The sequence below is a fragment of the Pipistrellus kuhlii genome, unplaced genomic scaffold (assembly GCF_014108245.1).
Source record: "Pipistrellus kuhlii isolate mPipKuh1 unplaced genomic scaffold, mPipKuh1.p scaffold_m20_p_11, whole genome shotgun sequence".
NCBI lineage: Eukaryota > Metazoa > Chordata > Mammalia > Chiroptera > Vespertilionidae > Pipistrellus > Pipistrellus kuhlii.
In genome coordinates, this window is record NW_023425416.1 from 32,221,629 (window position 1) to 32,242,953 (window position 21,325).

The window sequence follows — 21,325 nt, forward strand, 5'->3', positions numbered from 1 at the left end:
AATTCTCATTTTGCTATGGAGTCTTTAAAGACTAGGATTAGCAATGGCATCTAGAAATGGACAGGCAGGGGTTCCAAGCAAACAACAGTAGTTCAATGGGAGATTATAAACTTATTATTGGGGATGGAACAAAATCCAAATAATGAGTGGTCTGTGCCTGGTTCAATGATAGAGCTTTCATGTTCAAGAGAACTTTAAGATCTAGAAGCACTCTAAAAACCTGTAAAGAGAATTAGGAGATACTGTTCAACTATCCTGATTTAGTTCCAATTGATTGAGAGACCTGGTATGTCATCACAATTACTTTCCTGATCTGAGCAAGTAGCTTGAAACACAATCTTTGAAACTCCAGTGAGAGTATTCAAGAATATGTCAACCAGACTGAACTACTTCTATATCTTTCTCAGAATATTGCATTTATATTATGTAATGAAAACTAGGTCCATATGTTCAGATGATACCAGGACATCTTTTAAATTTCAAATACTCCTTCATTAGCAGGATATTTCTTATTCTACCCCATAGCTGCTTTGTAGAGTTTCTCCATATTTCTAGGCATATATTTTTAATCCTCAGTTTTATCATTATCAAGTTATTCATTTAATTGTGTGGGATTTAAAGATATTGTACATTATTAACACCTAGTTACATTTATTATATTTGATTCAAATATATCAAACATCTATGATATACTGAAACCTAAAACTTGAATATTGTAAAAAGAGCAGTTCATGCAAAGTAACAATGGAACAAATATGTGTAAATACCCATGTTGTGGGTTATTTTAGCTGTCTTTACAGATAAGGACATAATTTTGTCATTGAAGAAATGTAAGGCAAATCAAATCCACCCATTCTAATAGTGCAAAAAATTGCATTGCTAAAGAGTAAAAAATGAAGATTGTCTTTTTTCATATTGTTCAACTCAGAAAACCGCTGTCCTAGAATGTCCAGTAAACATATTCTCCTGCCCCCAGCCTCCACCTCTCAGTTCTAATTATCCCAACTGACATCTCCCTGCTCTTGGTAAAATTCTCCCTTTGCAACACGTCATTATCTATGTTAGTTGGTTCCATGTTTGTCTCCCTCATAGAAGAGGACACTAGGGGCCGGGTCTATGTTTTATTCCTCTTTTGGTCTTGGTATTGGAGGTTTAGCACACTGCTGGCCTATGATGAGTGTAAAATAAAGATTTGCACAGAATGATTGAGATATGTTGCCTTTCTTGAATAAAACAAACAAATAAAGATATAAACATGTCGGAGAAACAAAAGCTCTGGATTAAAAATAAAATGAAAAAATTGGATTACTAACCACTGCTATTTACCCCAAAAGGCAAGGTAATCTGACATAAAAAATAGACAAATATTGAATATCCATTTCTAGTAAAATAGCTAATGAAAAGTTCATCCTTAAAACTATATCTTTAAAAGTTACAAATAAAAATCAGATATGAAGCTTTACATAAAGCTAACAATATAAAGTGGACCAACATAAAGATAGTAAGCATTTGTAAAATGTTTCAAAAGATTTATAACTTTCCAAGTTTCAACCCTAATCCCATGTATTATTTTCTCAAATTATAGATCCAGCAACACATTTCAACATCATGAACCAAATATTTAATTGACTTTTTTGTTTCACTACTATACCTAAAAAGTGCACATCTAACATATATAACAAATTCACTACAAAAGTAGACAGTGGCCCATTCCCACTGGGAACACCAGGGGAAGACAAAAGGATGTCCAGGGGAAGGAACCTTGGTGCTGACTGACAGAAGCGTATCCTCATGTCTCAAATGTATGCCTGTCTTTTCAAAGATAAACATTTACACAGTCTTTAGGTAAGTGCAGCTTGCAGCTGACAATGTAAATAAACAAATATGAAAAAATTTCCCTTAAAGCCTGGCTACAGGTACTACGGCTTGAAGAGGTTTCTGAAGGAAAGGAACTCAAACTGGAATATGAATACTCAAGTCAGTTTGGGTGATGTTAATTTAAGGCTATACAGTCATGCATCACTTAGTGATGGGGCTATGGTCTGAAAAATGCATCCTCAGGCAATTTTCTCATTGTGCAAACATCATAGAGTGCACTTACACAAACCAAGATGGTTGAGGTTACTACACACCTATTGATAGAATAGATGGCACAGCCATTGCTCGTAGGCTACAAACTTGTGCAGCATGTTATTATACCAAAAATACTGAGATAATTTTAACACAACAAAATTTGTGTATTTAAACATATCTAAACATTGAAAAAGTACCGTAAAAATACAGTATAAAAGATAAAAAATGGTGCACCTGCATAGGGTACTTACAATGAATGGAGCTTGCACTAACTCTGGGTGATTCAGGGAGTGGGTGTGGAGTGAATGTGAAAGCCATAACTGTAGACTTTGTAAGCATCACACACTTAAGATGCACCACGTTTCTAAATATATCTATTTCTTTATTCAATAATAAGCTTAGCTTTCTGTTAACATTTTTACTTCATAAACTTTTAATTTTTTAACCCTTTGACTCTTTTTTAATAATATTTAGCTTAAAACACATATTGCACTTTTGTACAAAAATATTTTTCTTTGTTCTTGTTTTTAATCCTCACCTAAGGATATGCTTATTGGTTTTAGAGAGAAGAAGGGAGAGAAAGAGAGGACTTCAATGTGAGAGAGAAACAGTGATAAGTTGCCTTCCCTTTGTGCCCCGACCAGGGATGGAACCCACAACCTTTTTGGTGTGCAGGATGATGCTCCTATCAGCTTAGCCATCAGGCAAGGCTCTTCTTTCTTTATATCCTTCTTTTTCTTTTCTTTTCTTTTTTTTTTTTTAATATGTTTTATTGAATTTTTACAGAGAGGAAGGGAGAGGGATAGAGACCTAGAAATATTGATGAGAGAGAATCATCGACCAGCTGCATCCTGTACACCCCCTACCGGGGATGTGCCCGCAACCAATGTACATGCCCTTGACCGGAATCGAACCCTGGACCTTTCAGTCCGCAGGCCTACGCTCTATCCACTGAGCCAAACCGGTTTTGGCTATATCCTTCTTTCTTTATATCTTCTTTCTTTATATCCTTTTCCATTGAAAAAAAATTTTTTTTTTTTTTTTACTTTTTAAAAATTTTTTTTAAAAACTAAGACAATCACACACAGCAGCCTAGGCCTACATAGGGTCAGGACCAATATCATGGTCTTCCAGCTCCATATCTTGTCCTACTAGAAGGTCTCAGGAACAATCACATGCATGGAGTTTTCATCTCCTGATAGCAATGCCTTCTTCTGGAATACTTCCTGAAGGACCAGCCTGAGGCACTTCTTGAGGAGATATTACTTTTTCAGAAATATGTACATAGTGGTTTAATTGGCTTGTCTCTCTTTGTGATTACAGATATACTTATAAACAGATAACCCACTATAAACATTCCGCCCTAATAATGAAAACCTTTCAGTGTTCGAGATCATATTTTAAAACTTTTTAAGGAGCCTGCTGAGGTTTGAAAAAGCTTCTGCTAAACTCTTTACTGTGAATTTTCTTGGGAGTTCTTTTTCTTCTCTTGCAGTTTCCTTTTCTCTTACATCTTCTTGAGCTATGAGTTTCCATTCTAGTTCCAATAACTTATTAGTCAATTCCTCAGGAACCATCTCTAGGAGCTCCTCAACGTCAGCCATGACGTTATTTGCCTTGTTGATTTTTCAACCTACTTATCCTTGGCAAATCCTCTGAAGTCATAGACGAACTTCTTGAGTATCTTCTTCCAGGCACCATTCATACATGCCTTGGAAACATCACTTCAAGCCCAAGCAAGGTTCTTGCTGCAGTCATAGATACTGTAATCCTTCCAAATCCTTCAGCATTGCATCGGTGTCTTCTCATAGTCTTTCTCGGTTGCAGTAATAGTCTGGACAAAGGTCCTCCTCTCAGGTAGGAGGCCTCAAAAGCTGCTATAACTCCTTGATCCATTGGTTGGATCACAGAGGTGGTGTTTGGAGGAAGAAATACCATTTTGACATTGGGACAAAGAGTACCAATAAAGAGAGGAAATGCAGGAGCATTATCAACAATCAGCAAACTCTTGAAAGGTATGCCATTCCCTAAACAGTATTTCTAAATTTCATTGGCACAGCAAATCAGGATGGCATTTTGGAAGAGAAGTTGGGTCATCCATGACTTCTCACTGCTCCTGTTGGGCACTGGCAGTGTGTGTATTGATATTCTTGAAAGCCCTGGATTCTCACTGTACCAGAGAGCTTGCAACATTGCCCCCAAGCAAGATTGTTATCCTGTCCCCTAAAGCTCTGAAACTTGGCATTGACTTGGCCTTCTTATGAAAGTCCTCTCAGGCCTCCAGTTTCCAGAATAGGGAGATTTCATCCATATTGAATATTTGCTCTGGCAAGTGATTTTGCTCCTCAATCAGCATTTCTAGGATTTCCAAAAATTCTTCATCTGCCTTCACATCAGCACCCACAGACTCAACACTCATTTCATGTTATGTAATGAATATGAATTCTTGAATTGTTTAAAACATCCAGAACTAGCAGTAAATTCAACATCCTAGCCAGGTTCAGCCTTTTCTTTCAACATTGCAAACGAACCTTTTGCTTTAGCCATGATCACCATGGTCCTGAAAGATACTCTTCTGTATCTAGTCATCCATATAGGTTGTTAGAGGTTTCTCCATGTCTGATATGGGCCCTTCTTGAATTTTTGTTAGTCCCATTGCCTTCAATGGAGCAGATCTTTAACAGATTCCAGCCCTTCGTTCTTGTTCTTCAAGATCATAGCTATGACCAAATGAGGATTACTGACTGACGAGCAATAAACATCACTAATTTTTCACCTTCCCAGTACTTAGACACTTTTAAATTTGTTGCCAGGTAAATCACTAACTGTGGCTTCTTATTGACAACGATAGCAGTGAGTTTTGTATGCTTGGGGGGGTCACAATGAATAAACAAAATGAGATTAAATCAAGCACCAGAGAAAATGATGCAATGAAGAAATGCAATAAATGAGATCTTTGAGGTTGCTGCTAGAGTAACACAGTATACTGATTTATAGCAAACTTTGTTTTATGAGCAAAAAGAGTATACTTTCAAAAGTGATAAAAAGCATAGCAGAGTTAATGCATAAACCAATAACACAGTCACTTATGATCATTATCAGATATTATGTTGTGTACATAACTATATGTGTTATACTTTTATACAACTGGCAGCTCAGTAGGTTTGTTGACAATAGCATCACCACAAACACGTGAGTAATGCTTATACTATGATGGCTGAAGTGTCACAAGGCAATATAAATTTTTTATCTCTATTATTATCTATATGTAGCTTGTCATTTACTGAAACATCGTTATTCAATGCATGACTGTACATGAAAACAAACCAGTTAATTATTTAAATAAAAGGTGACATATTTCCAGAGCCTTAAGTGATCAATAATGAGTTCAGGCAGATTGAATATTATACAGATGCATAGATATTGATGAATTCCACTATCATAAAAAATAATGAAGTTACTTCAAGAAGATATATTCATCACTCAAATGCGATTTTCATGTCTTCTCTCAAATGCAGCTGCGTTATGGAGATAAAAATAAAAGGTAATATCCTGATTTTGGTTTCTTGATAATGTTAAGGTTACACATTTTGTGTTCTTTGAAATTATAACTTAACTATAAAGGTTGTGGTGCTACTTAAGCAAATATGGAAATAAGAAAAAAGAAATAATGAGATTGTCAGGCTAAATGACAGTATCTATAATAATAAAAGTATAATATGCAAATCGACTGAATGACTAAACAGCAGAACGACCATCCAGATGACCACATTATGACATGCCCTGATGCCAAGCCAGCCAAGGCGGGTGCAATGCAATTGGTTGGGGGACCCCACCATCACCCCAGGATCGCCCTGCAGAGGGAGGCCCTGGCCACTGGCTAGTAGGGCAATAGACTGGGGCGGGGGGGGGGTCCTTGGATTACCCCAAAGAGGGAGGCCCAGGCCACCCTCTGTGCAACCCTGGCCGGGAGGGCAGGGCCTCCTTCTCCTGGGTGATTAATCGTGGAGCCTCGTGATCAACTACCCCAAGGCGTACTTGGCCACTGGCACTGAGGCGTGGGCAGGGCCTCCCTCTAGGAGCCATTGATCACCCCACAGAGTCAGGCCTAGGCCACCCAGTCAGCAGCCACACAGGTAGGCCCAGGCCACCCAGCTGGTGGCACTGAGGCGGGTGGGTGGGGCCTCCCTCTGTAGGGCAATCCATCTGGGGGACCCAGGATTGATGCCCCACAGAGGGGGAGGACCAAGCCACTGGCTAGCAATGCTGTGGCGGATGTGAGGGGCTGACTAGCAATCGCCCAGCTGAGGGAGGCCCAGGCCAGTCAAGCAATCTCACCCCACACCTGTCGCCCACAGAGAGAGGCTACCGGTGGTGAGAAAGGGGGCAGCGCTGCCCAGATGGCAAGCAGTGGCAGAGGCGAGGGCGGAGCCAGCTGACAGTAGCAGGAAGAAGGAAAGCCCGGATAGGCCTGATTGCCAGCCAGACATAGGGATCCTACCTGAGGGGTCCTGGATTGCCAGAAGGTGCAGGCTAGGCTGAGGGACACTCCACCGCCCCCGTACTTTGTGCACGGGGCCTCTAGTGGATTTTATAAAAATTCCTCTTATCTAACCTGTAGATTACTGTAGCTATCTGTATATCTGATTTTTTATAGATAAGTGTAGATTTTATTTTTAAGTATCATTTACTGCCACTTTAGAACTGAACAAAATTTTAACAATACTTTTCTAAAAACAAACAAACAAACAAAAATACTTTTCTGAGACAAAAGACAACTCTGTTGAAAAGTTGATTAAAATTAAAATTTTAGAAAAGACAGAAAGAAAGGAAAAGTGATGAAACTAGTATTTGTTACCTTTTATGTATTAAGTGACTGGGCCTGGTGTTCTACACATTTCTAGGTATGTGCCCTATAATTCTATGGCAGGGATTTTTAACCGCTGTGCTGTGGTACCCTGGTGTGTGGCAAGAGGCACACCAATTTGCCACAAGAATTTTTTAAACATGCAATACCTGAATAGTCAGAGGCAAGGACCTCTCTTCCCTTAGACTGTCAACAAAAACTGACAACAGCTAACATAACAATAGCTGTCTGATGTGAGTGATCAAAATTATACCTCCTCTTTTTGTCAGATCAGCAAAAAAATATTTTTGGTGTGTCACAGAATTTCAGTAATTAGTTTATTGTGCCATGAGATGAAAAAGGTTGAAAACTGCTACTCTGTGATATAGGAACTGTTAACATTACTACTTTACCAATGAGGTTACTAGGTATCAGAGAAGTTAATTACCTTGCTTAAGGTCCCACAGGCAATAAATGGTGAAGTCAGTAAGTGGTGGTCAGTACTGGTGAAGCTTTATATCTGTGTGCTTTTTCCAAATTGTTTCCCTAAATGTATTTATTCTTATGAACTTGAAAGAGTTTGTGTCATATAATTATATAGATTCTCAAGCAAATAAAGGCAGCACATTAACATGAGAAAAGCAATGCTCTAAAAATCAGAAAAGAAATCTTTAAAAAAAAATAGATTTTATTGATTTTGTACAGAGAGGAAGGGAGAGAGATAGAGAGTTAGAAACATCGATGAGAGAGAGAAATCGATCAGCTGCCTCTTGCACACCCCCTACAGGGGATATGCCCGCAACCAAGGTACATGCCCTTGACAGGAATCGAACCCGGGTCCCTTCAGTCCCCAAGCCGACGCTCTATCCATTGAGCCAAACCGGTTTTGGCCAGAAAAGAAATTTTAAGTTCAGGCCCTCCTTTCTCATCTACTTACTAAGCTATGAGGCCCTGGAAAAAATAAAATACATAAATAATAATAAAATAAATAAATAAAAAGCAAAAATAAATGTAAGTGATGGAAGGATGTTTCCCACTTCCTCCCAAATCACTTATTACATGTAAAGATGATACATAAAAATCATCATGATACAACATGAAGACTAATTTTTAAAACTTACTCAATGACTAAAATGAGTTCAAATGAACATATTTTTCCTTATTTAGTAAGAGATTTAACTATTAGATTATGAAAAATAACCCAAGTAAATTTTTAAAAACTTTTTACCTACTTAAACAGCTTTGACTCTGTGGGATATGGAACATACTCTATTGAGAAAGGGAGGCAACTCTGGGAGCTCCGCTCACTATTAAAAATTACATCCCCACCACTTTAGACAAAGTTAAGAAAGGGGGAAAATGCCCTTTATTTCTTCAACAAAAGCTCTTTTGAAATATGAAGTATAGTATTTCTTTAGAAAGAAAGATTAGAATCCAAAAAGTATGAATATTACTTAAATTAAGGACATAAATAATGTATTGTTTATGTTTTTAAGGTGTTTATAATTTTTCAAATCTCGTCATCTTACTATCCCAGTTGTAGGATTTATTAATTCAAAAGAAACACATATGAAATCCTTTTGTATCCAAATACCATTGTTTTTTAATTCAATACCAGGGTTTCTAACTAAATTATCCCAGCCTTTGTTTATTGGCTCTGACATAACTGAACAACCATTAGTTGTTATTATTTTAAACTATGTCTCATGGAATCAACATTGCATTTACAAAGTATTGTTGGAAAATTTTCTAACTGTAAAAATCCAAAAGATAGTGCATTTTTCCTAATAGCACAGCGTGGGAAAATATACTCAGAAATGGCACCATGTGAAATTAAAATTTGAAAATAATTAGGTTAGGCTAGATGATTTACTAGTGTGTATACAGCCTTCAGAAAATAAGAATTAAATATACAAATTTATTTTAAAATAATCAACAATGGTTTATAGTCTAACTTATGCTACTTATAGAATGCCAAGACAATGTCTGAAAATGAAGCATTATTTTGAATTTCCCAGAAAATACCAATAATTGGACTGAGTTTTCTCTAACAAACTGACAATTAAGCTAATGAATTTTAACAAATATTTGTGGATATATAAATACCATCTAATAAGACAAAAATGAAGTTATTTTCTATATCAGAATTATGACATACTTTTAAAAAGCATTACAATGCCTCAAAAACCATACAGATTTCCCATGAACTTCCATAGAAAGTTATAACTTGATCAATAAAGATATTTAGAACATAACATAAAAAAAGAAAATTTTTAAATTTTCACCTTCAGTTTATTTCATTGATCACTGTTATACCACCTAATATGATAATTAAAAACATGCAAGCAGCTGGTACTACAGCTGAACAGATTAATGTAATAGTCTGTAGTTATATATGCTAGCAAGGGGCTTGCCTCTTTGCAGAAGAGAAGGTCAGCTGCCCTTGGGAAAAGGGGGCAGGGTGGTAGTGAGAGAATATTCCTTCTACCATGTGGCCTTGTGCAACAGTCATCTATTGCAAACTGTTAATCCATGAACGACTTTTCTTTCATACCCAGCAAAGGGGTCTCTCAGTTTTAATTGTTATATAAGGAATATGGAAAGCTCATATCATCTGATAGAAAAATTAAAACAGGTCTCCTCCCAAAATTACAAGATCTAATGCATAAAGCAATAATATTTTCTCAATTCTTACTGATTTTCCATTTTATTCAGCTATCTGCAAATTACTTAGGACATATGCAATCAAATTTTAACAAAAACTTCCAAAACAAGATCTAGTCTATTACCCAGGCATCAGTCCTACAACAATGACACTGGTGCCTTAGGAGTTAAATGCAGCTGTACTCTATCTTGAATCAATGAAGGAAAACCACAAAAGATACAAACACCAAGTAAAACTCCTAGCCTATGAAAAACAAATCTATGAACATTTAGGCACAAAGCTATAGATTAGGGCCCATCCATTTTAAACTTCAAAATCTTTTATCAAATTCCAAAAAATCCATCTCTGAACTTACACTATGTTCCTTTCATCTTTTCTAGGTGTACAATTTTGCTATACAAAGGCAATCTGTATCAGAGATCGAGAGTTTCAAGCCTCAGGGTAAGCTTGTTCTTAGCTTTCTTTCTGCTAACAGACAAAAGTTATTTTCCTGTAAGATAAATCTTTTTAAGTTTTCCTTTTGCTATCTTTATATGAGAGCACTATAAAAAATGTCTCCATTACCAAAATGATGACAAACTAAAATCAGCTAATATTTTGAAATTTAGCATTTACCATGTGACATTATCCCACTGACTCCTCATAATGGTGCTTATTATTCCCATTTTAAAGATGAGGAAAGTGAGGCTAAAATTTGTTCAAAGTCTCCAAAGTATTTGGAGTCAGGATTTGAACCAACTCACAGTGTTTAGGTATTACTAACAAAAACAAAACGACAGCTCTGGCCAATGTGACTTGAACATCAGCCCATGCACCAAGAGGTGGCCAGTTTGATTTCCAGCACATGATCAGGTTTCTAGGCTCAGTCCCCAGTAAGGGACATGTAGGAGGCAGCTAATTGAGGTTTCTCTCTCTCCCTCTTTCTTCCTCTCTCTCTCTAAAAATCAATAAAAATATATTTTTAAAAAACAACAACAATAAGAAAATGGCGACTGTGTCCTCTTGAATCTGAAAATTTAGGACCAAAATAACAAAAATAAAAAATATAGATTTAGGTAACCAATTCAAAAGTTAATAAAACCTCAGCATATGCAATAAAAGGGTCCAGGTGTTGAAGGTTTAAATGAGGACTAAGACAATTTCCATGAGGTAAAGCATAATAATGATGCCATGCTTTGCCTTTAGATTTTCCAAAAGCTTTATCTTATACATTTTATCTCAGTCTTTTAAAACAGCTGTGAGAAGGCAGAATCCATTTAACAGATGACAAACTAAGGCTGATCATTATCCTGAGCACAAGTACATGCAGCTTGAGTGTGTTCATACCAGGCTGACAGCCAGAACTACCTAGCTGTGAAGGAAGATCAGGATTTCTGAGGCATTTTAAGTAATACACAAAGGTAGAATTGTTAAGACGTTTGAGGATGTTGGAATATTAACATTTTTCCAATGACCTATTTCTAGTTAGTTTAAAAGAGCTATGATGGCAGGAAAAAAATCATTTTCATTTTCAAAAGTAAATTTTACTGACAATTCTGTAGCTATTGTAGTGTGATTTTGCAAAATTCCTTGGTTTTATCAGTTAGACTTAATATGAAAATATACCCCAGAGCTGTGCTTCTATGAATTCTGCATTTAACCCAAGTGTCAAATTCACAAGTAAGCTCATTATATTGTAAGAACTATTGCCTAGTGAATAGAAAAATATTCATTTCACACCTTAAATACTATAATACTATTTAATAACAGTACTGGCCTGCAAACTATTAAAAGCTTGTTTTTATATACTGTACCACCTGAGCTTTTTATCTTGTCTTTTTAATTACAATAATAAATTAATATCTTAACATTATAACACTGACAGGCATTGATTAAAAATATATTAGTTAACAACATAGTATTTATTGTGCAAAGTTGCATTAGAAGTTCATTTTCAAAATATAATTATCATTCAACTAGAGGCCCAATGCATGAAATTTATGCATGGGGAGGGGGTCTCCTCAGCCAGCCTGCATCCTCTCCAATCTGGGAACCCTTGGGGAATGTCCAACTGCTAGTTTAGGACCAATTCCCTCTCACAGTTCTGGACTGCTGGCTCATAATCGCTCACCTGCCTGCCTGCCTGGTCACCCCTAACTGCCCCCATGCCAGCCTGGTCACCCCTTACTACCTCCACTGCCAGCCTGGTTGCTCCAACCTGCCTCCCCTGCCGGCCTGTTGTCCCCAACTGTCCCCCAACTGGCCTAGTTGCCCCTCACTGCCCCACTGACAACTTAATTATCCCCAACTGCCCCCCTCTCCCTCCAGCCAGCCTGGTTTCCCCCAACTGCACCCCCCTGCTTGCCTGGTCACCTCTAACTGCCCCCCTCCCTTCCGGGCCTGGTCGCCCCACAAGGCTGCTTGTTCAGTCATTTGGTTGTCCCTCACTAACACCCCTGCTGGCCTGGTCGCCCCACCCAGCCTTCTTGTTCAGTCATTTGGTCATCCCTCAGTAACCCCCCTTCCAAACTGGTCATGACCAGTCATCTTGTGAGGGCATGAGGGTTAATTTGCATATTACCTCTTTATTATATAGAACAAAACTAAGATTCTTTAATCTTCAAATCATTCAAGAAGAAAACAAATTAAAAATACTGTACATTCATATTAACACATATCTCTTAATTTTACACTATGTCCATTATGTACAATAATTAGTTCAACTATAAATGTAATGTAAAATATATTTCACCAACAAAAATTATATATAATACATACAGATTTTCCTTCCTTTGAAATACATCTTTACTTCCATTTTGTCTTGGTTATTTTTTATTGTATTTATATCTACTATCACCACCATAGATTTCACATGAATTATCATATTAACATTCCTCAGTTACATGCCAACTCATGAATCTTTACTTAATTATCATTTATATTTTCCTTTTCATTTGGAGTGATCAGCTACAACATGTTCAGATAGAGGATTCTACCTATTATTTAATATGTCAAATTTCAAGTTTATATTACACTTCAGCACTAAAAGAAGGATTTGGAGAATTCGAACATTTATGAGCTAGGAAGATACAGTGAAAATATAATGACAACGTATGAGCTTGACTGCTGTGATAATACCTTTTAGAACACTGTGGGAACACCAGCATTTTGTAGTATCCATGACATTAGAGCAACTGGTTATCTATACAGACCCCAACTGGTACAAAATAAAGATGTCAAGTGTTTCAATTATCAGCTCGTTTTTTTGAAATCCATAAACCAATTGTAAAAACTTTCACATTTATTACATTCTTTTTAAGTGCTTCCTGTATACAAGTCCCTACTCTAGATGTTAAAAGCTTGCCTGGGATCTGAGGAAACAAATAAAACAGTTCCAATTAGGGATATAGAGTATGTATGCAAATAAAAATATATAGATTCTAAGCATAACTTCCATATTTATTATATAAAAAGAATGACAGCTTAACATTCAAATGAGTTTCCAAGTGTACAATGGTTCTTGCATATACTTTATAGTGTCATTACACAAGTATCAGAACCAATTAACCATAAGGACAGTGTACTCCAATTATTTATTCAACAATCTGCTTTGCTATCTATAATGCCAAAATGTGTCATTATTGAATCTGCACTCTTTCCCCAAAAAGTAAAAACCTAGTTCTTATATCATTTTGGTTCACTATATAAATTTTCCAATTTTGCTGAAAATGCTTTACTCTTTCTTCTTTCTAGGTTTCTCTGTTATAAAGGTACAAATTCCATAGACTCCAGCAAAGTCAAGTTAAAAGGAGAATATGTATTAACAAAAGACTAGATAAAATACATTATTTTCTTAACTAGTGTATCCTTTTAAAAAATTAACTAATTGAGACCATAACTACCCTGTCTGCTGACGAGCCAAACAGGATATTAACAAACAGCACTTATTATAACCACAGAGTACATTTCATACTCTATACATTTTATATTGCTTATAAACAGTACTCTCCATTTTAGCAGGAAACTTCAACATACAAACAAACAAACAAAAGCCTTTAGTACTATCGCAGATATACTGGGGGAAAAAAGGATTATAAAGAAGCTTAATACTATACATATATTCATTTCAATTATCCTAACATAGGTTAACAACAGATATCTACAATAAGATCACTCATTCAAGAACTGAGATTGCTGCATTTCCATTGCTCAATAAATCTGCATAACAATCACATATCTTAATAGTCTTTACATTTGTCATAGTGTTAAAGTAAAGGTAGCAGTTCCTTACTACACTAAGGTTAGAGTTCCATAAGATTAGGTATTTTGTACATTATCTTGTAATATTACGTATCTATGTATTCATCACCTACCTATAGGAATTAAAAGTCCCATCAGAATCTAAAGTAGAACTTGTTCTTCTTCCATTTTTATTTGAGTTGCCTGGAAAAAAAATTTAAAAACACTGAAATAATGGATATTAGAAAACTGAATATTTCAGTTGAAAAGCAACTATGTGAGAGTCCTATACAGTATGTTGGGTCAAAAGGCAGATATCCCCTTATCCGTCCCCCAAATGTATTTTATAATCAGAGCCCATTAGGCCAAATATTTATATTGATGCTAAGAAATAACCAACACCACTGTTTCTAACTTGAATAGGTATATTGCCAAAGTGACTGATAACAGGAATAAATGAAGTACAGTACAGATATTTTCTTTTTATGCATCACAGGCAAGCCAATATTTAAAAACCACTTAATCATACACTAATGTTTATAAACAAAGGGCAACTTTTTGTTTGTGACCAAGTCACCCTCCCTGACCACTGGACACAGTCAAAAGAGAACAAAACTGGAATGTTTCCAGCCTCCAGTTCACCCTATATAAAAATTTGTAAACACAGAAGTAAAACAGAAAGCAGAATTGGGAGGTGGTGAATAATAATGTATTCTAGTGAGCTTTAAATACATCTTAATATTCTTCCCAAAGCTTTGGGCAAAAGTTCAGCAGTTTAAATAAGGAAAAAAATAACATGGAAAAATATTTCTGTCTCACGTGATAATATCAACCATTTAGGGGGGAAAACACATTTTCACTCAAGAAACTGGCATACTCATAAAATTAGATTTAGAACAAATTCATACCTATGAGTTTAAAATTATAGAATAACAATAAATTTGCTAAAGGTGTTTAAAAATGCTCACCAATGCTATAATATAATTTGCTATATAATATACATATTCTTATTGACAATTTTAATAGTTTAAAGTTTTAAATACATACTGCAAAGTATAGTTTTATGAAACCACACTATACTACTATAAAACATTCATTTTTAGAAAACATTTATTTTTAAAAACAAATTAAGAAGACTAGAATCTGATTACATTTTATACTCCTAATTTCTGTAATGTAACTTTCAAACATCAGGTTATATTCATTTTATGATATTTAAAGCTTAATAATTTACTGATACACCCAATTTTAATTTATAATTTTAATCCACTTTGAACAACCTAAGGTGCCACTAGAGATCATCACAGTGGTCCTGGTTAAGTCAAATAGCAATTACAGAGCTTTCACTTTAAAGATGAGATTATTTTTAATTATTGAGAATAGTACTTAAGGTACCATACTTATATAATTATGGTACTCATTAAATGGTTATTGAAAGCTGAAATGTAATTTTAATGACAGCTACCTATTTTTATTTGCACATTTTATAGTTGACAGGTTAGTCAAGAATGCTGGTTCTCTTCACAATCTTTGCAGCTGCACCCAAGTTTTAGGAAAATGAGAACTGGACAGAGCCCACTTACTCTTCTTTTAACTCTATATTTTCAAAATGTACTTTCAGATTTCTTTGATTAAACAAAACTCCTAAAATGGATCATAGGGCTCAAATATTTTGATAATTATTTAAAAAGAAAATAAATCAAAGAACAGTTAAGATCATTCTAGCTGGGTATACTTTGTTAAATCTTTGAAAATATGGGTACCATAAATTGACTCACTCAATATACTTCATTTCCTTTAAAAAATCAATAGTTTTACAATAAATAAAAAATGTTAAGGAAAATTAGTCTCTGTCTTGCTAAATGAAAATTTCCTATAACACATGTTATTTAACAGCTTGCAGACATTTCCTGTGAAACACTCTATAATCAGCATAGAATAAGTACATCATATATTGAAATATATGAGCCTTCTTTCTCTTTAAAATTAAAGATAATGATTACTTAAATATGTAAACTCTCACCAATGGAACATTTCTTGCCTTTTGCTGATATTTACAGATCAAATATAAAATCCTTCAAATAGTTAAGACTTACAGGCTTTTAAAAAACACACACCTAGGTTTTATCATAATACATTACAAAAGTGTTCTCTATTTTATACCTGTTTTGAAATTAATATATCATATTATATGTAATGTCAAAGCATGGTAATAAGAGGAAAAGGCAGTTTTTCTTTCTCAAAAACATACTAAATAAGGAGTACAATTGTTTCTCTAAACAATATTTGAGAAAAGATTTCAGAGTTTGCTATACGAGAAAAAGGCAATCAAGTTTTGAAGCAGGAAAAACTGCTTTGTTCCTTCAATCCTCTAGTTGAAATTAATTATAGCAAATGTTTATGAAAACATCTGTTCCTGACAGTTATAAATTCTTAATTTTAGTATGGACAAATCCAGACTCTTATTTTGGAAGGATATTGTCTGACAACTGAAAGGTTTACAAAAACACAGACAGAATTTGTAATTCTGGAAAATTGTATATAGAGTGTGCTATATCCTATGGAGACTTTCATTTGTTTGAAACATTTGGAGGGTTTAGTAGGAAAAATCAGACACACAGAAAGGCGCATCTTTCATGTTTAACCTGCTTTACAATAAAAACATATCTATAACACAAGAAATAACAAACAAAAATTGAAAACAAATATTACTTTACTATCAACCCAATTTTGAGGTAAATCTAATAAACTAAGTATTAATTTTGTCAGGGATTTTAATAAGTCTAATGCTAATAATCATAGGAAGGTATGTGTAGTGTTCCCTAAAAATAACAACAGAGGGTGCAAGAGAGTTTAATATAATGTTTTTAGTTGTTCTTGATTCTAGAACTAACTTACAGGTAGCAGCAGTACTGTTTATAAGGATGCGTAGGTTGTTTTTAGAACATTCTCTCTCTCTCTCTCTCTCTCTCTCTCTCTCTCTCTCTACACTCTCTCATACACACACACACACACACACACACACACAAATACATTATTAAAGTAATATTACACAAATACCTTTACTAGTAAATGATCAAAGAACACAAATAGTTAAATGTTGAGATAACAGGCTTCCTTTCACTTAAAAATAAATTTAACAATAAAGTAAATTTTTAAAGCACAATTGTGATTTTAAAGGTATTTCAATATTTAACATAAACTAATCAATAAAATAATCTGGATTTATTAACAGTAAATTTTTCTAAATGTATAAATCATATACAATATGTAACATAAATATTGTGTTACTATATAAGTAATATAACATTATTCAACATTATATATTTATTGAGACAGTTCATTAATTATTTGGGAGCATTACAGTTTGAAATTTATATAACACATTTATTTCTTGTTAGTGGTAAGTTTGTAAAATGAGTTCATAATATTCACAATTAGAATGCTTGTTTCATATAAGGACACAGAGAGCATAGTTTTTTCACTAGTAATTTCTAATATATCTGTATCTAACTTATTAAGCCAAAAATACATATAGTGGTGACATATTTCAAAACATGAAAATCTAATTTCTTTCTTAATTTTAGCACTTACTGCAGTCATGTTTAGTGAAGGGCATATATAGATAGCATCTATCTGTGTACTGTTGAAATCACACTAAATGAAAGTTTATAAGGATTTTATAGTGCTTTTTATGCACAAATATCTAATTTATGAAAAGAGAACCAGAGGTTTTAAGTTAGGTTAGGTTAGGTTAAAAAGAACCAACATATTGCTGTGAATGAGCACATGAACTCAATCGTGTCTTTCTACATCTAAAAGACATCAAATTTTAGGTATCACATCACACTAGTTATGAATTCTGATGAATATTACATAATAAAAAGGGTTTATTTCTCAATTGTAAGAGAAATGTCACCAAGTATATGGGATGAATATTTAATAGAAAGAGGGGGGAAATATCTGGTTCATACTGAAAATAAAGCTATGGGTACCACATTTCAATTGTGATAGGAAAAGATGGTATAAATGTTAGTATAAAGACCTGTAAGACCTTTCATGTCTTTTAAATGAACTGGTATTCCTACTGAAAAGTTTGTTACATTTACAGCCCCATTTTAAGTAATGATTTTCTAAAAATCTATGAATTAAGTATATTCATATGTTGACACATCGCCAAGGCAAAGCATTAGACTTAGCATCATGAAGACAGTAGCCATACTGATTCATTTCAGGAATCAGTTAAACAACAGTTTCTCTATGCTAATTATTTATGCTAAAATCCAGGACCACTCATTAGATCTAAGAACCAGCACTCAAGTAAATACAGAAAATCTATGTATTTAATAATTTTTCATTTTCTGTATTATTGTCAATTTATCTACACTGTAATGATTTAATGGTCTTATTTAACTCTCTATGTAGTATTTCCAAATTATTTTTTAGATAACAAAAACTCAAATATAAAACAGAAATGCATAGAAACTATTTTAAATAATTAATTTTTGAGGGGCAATTTTAACTTAAGAAAATTTTTGTTATTCCTATTAAATCATTAATAGAATTCTTTTTTTTTTTTTTTTTTTTAAAGAAAGCAGTTACATCAACAGAGTGGTGGGATATACAACCCGAAATTATCCTCCCTCAGAAACATTGAAAACAAGCACTAAAAAACAACTTTGGAACAACTCTGGAAAATAGTGAAAGATTTATAAAAAAAACATATGAACAAGGAATCAAGAAAGGCAGATTGAAAGCTTTGTGGCAGTTTTACTTGCTCTTGCCCTAGCCCCTCCCTGGTCCAGTAGCAGTTCTGAAGTGAAAAACCAGTTCCCAGCATAGGAACCTAGTACCAAGAGGTTCGAGGGGTAGAAGAACAAATCATATTTGCAAAAAATTGTGCAAATCTGTTCTATTTTGAAGGACTTAAGATACTCATCTCTTTTGCATCTAATTAAAAAATAAAATAAAAATAAGGTGGTGGGCATTGCTTATCAAAACACTGTAAGCCAAACAAACTGAAAACCAACAAATGCAGAAGACTGGGGCAAAGATTACAAAGACTCATAAAATAGACCACATAAGGCCTGTGAGCAAAAGCTTATGAAAGTTTCTTGGGGAAATTAGGACATTCAAAAGGACCAATATAGCCAAAACCGGTTTGGCTCAGTGGATAGAGCATAGGTCTGCAGACTGAAAGGTCCCAGGTTCGATTCTGGTCAGGGGCATGTGTTATACATTGGTTGCGGGTGCATCCCCGGTGGGGATTGTGCAGGAGGCAGCTGGTCGATATTTCTCTCTCATTGATGTATCTAACTCTCTGTCCCTCTCCCTTCCTCTCTGTAAAAAGATCAATAAAATATATTTCATGAATTATAGAAGGATGGCATGAAAAATTTGTGGTATCCTTTTAATATTATTCCTGATCGTGATTATACCAAATAGTGAATATAATATAAAGGATGGGGCAAAAGTAGGTTTATAGTTGCCCATATGGAAAATAATATAATACCGTATTTTCCGGCATATAAGATGACTTTTGAAACGAAAAAAAGCCTGCTCAGATTGGCCAGAGTCAGAGACGCGGTCTATTAAAAAAAGAAACTGGTGTTGCCTAGGAAGTGGGGGGTAGTCTTGTACAGCGAATATAGGCCTAAACATATGTTTTAACTGTAAAATTAGTGGGTCATCTTGTACGCCGGAAAATACAGTAATTAATAAATAATAGAAGAATAAACTGTGTTTTTGTGTACTCACAAGTGTAACCTACTTTTGGCCCACCCTGTAAACAAAGAGAGTGGAAAAATAGAAAATTTTTATTGATTTCAGAGAAGAAGAGAGGTGGAAAAAGAGAGAGTAAAAGACATCAATGATGAGAGAGAATCACTGATTGGCTGCCTCCTGCATACCCCCTACTTGGGTTCAAGCCTGTAACTCCAGCATGTGCCCTGATTGGGAATCGAACTGTAAAGTTGCCTGGTTCATAGGTCAATGCTTAACCACTGAGCCACAGCTTCTGGGAGGAAAAATAGTAAACTTAAATAATATTACAGTCTTGAAATATAAAGATGTCCAATGTATGGAGCTTAATATATGTATATATAACTGTTATCAAAACTGATAAAATGTAGATAACAAACTAAAATGTAGATAGTCAATCTAGTAATAAACTATCACATGCATAAGGATAAAACAAGCTTTAAAAAATTCATTATTATGCAACTGAATGGAACCAAGGTCCAATTTCAAGGCCTATATAATCACAAGTATAATACCCAATTTAAGTTAACATGTAACAATATGTAAATGCAAATATTTCTATTATTATGATTGTCATTTTCTGGCATATTGTTATTTCTCTAGGCAGTCCATTGATTTCAGAGTCCTACCATTTACAGATTATAAAATAGGAACAGATCAGATAATGCTCATAAACATAATGATAGCAGGTATATGTATGTGTGTACACTCATGGGTACAAATGTAAAAGTGAGAGATGAGGAGAAGGAAGAAGATGGGGGGGGGGAGAGAGAGAGAGAGAGACAGAGAGAGAGAGAGAGAGAGAGAGAGAGAGAGAGAGAGAGAGAGAGAGAGATTGGAAGAGATGAGATAATCATAGGTGAGGTTCAGGATTCCCTACTTTTAAAAATCTTCCCAGATTATTCTGATAAACCATGTGTCTTTCCTAGTCCAAAATAATAAGATTCTATTATGCTAAAAGAGACAGTTTCTTTTTGTAGAAGGCAAATTATTTTTCTCTGAATAAGAAAATTACTGGGTATCACATATGCCATCATTTACTACGAAGTATCAATGAGGCAGAAACTTTGACCTCATTTTTTTAGCAGTAGTAATGAACTGTGCCAACTCTGTTAACTTCCCTAATATGACCACTAGCATGCACAGACTATTGGGAAGGGAGGGTCTTTAAAAATGTATATACACTTTAACAGATGATAGCTCACTTTTGAAAATGAAATGTATTTTAATAAACACTGCCTTATAATTATTCAAAGTGTATATATACATTTTTGGGAGACCCTATATAATTTGCCCTTTGCTATATATGTTTTCTTACTAAAAAAAAAAAAATGTAATGGTAGGGGGTAAACTTTGACATATTTAGTTTTGCTACTAGTCTTAGAAAAGTTTCAATGAACTCCCTCTCACAACCCTACCACACAAATAATAGCTTTTGAAAGAGAATCTAATTGATACTTAGGGAATTCTAACAGGATGTGAAATCATCTGTTCAGGGCCTAAATAAATATATATGACAAAAGTAATACACAAATTTGTTAAATGAAATAAAAATATATCTTGGTATTATAGCCCTATTTCACTTTCTATATATCTTTCAAATAGTAACTAAAAGTATTTATATAAATTGTTCTTTTTCTTCAATGTACAAAAAGGGAAATAACTTTTTCTACAAAATAGATTCCTTTGGACACTTTCCATTTTTACTATTACATTCAGTGATAGATCTTTTAAGATTGGTTTATTATCTAGTGGACAAGACC

The 21,325-nt window shown here is 34.5% G+C and overlaps 1 protein-coding gene across 6 annotated transcripts in view; it reads right to left on the reverse strand.

Annotated features, from left to right (window-relative positions):
* Positions 1-21,325, reverse strand: part of TBC1D5 (TBC1 domain family member 5) — a 368,525-nt gene that overhangs the window by 169,265 nt on the left and 177,935 nt on the right. For 5 of the 6 annotated variants that reach the window (XM_036431572.2, XM_036431570.2, XM_036431571.2 and 2 more), the window contains one exon: positions 13,937-14,006. The exons of the other annotated variant lie outside the window; for it this stretch is intronic. In XM_036431572.2, coding sequence (XP_036287465.1) covers positions 13,937-14,006 — 70 coding nt within the window. The remainder of the gene's footprint in view (positions 1-13,936; positions 14,007-21,325) is intronic. 6 annotated transcript variants of the gene reach the window in all.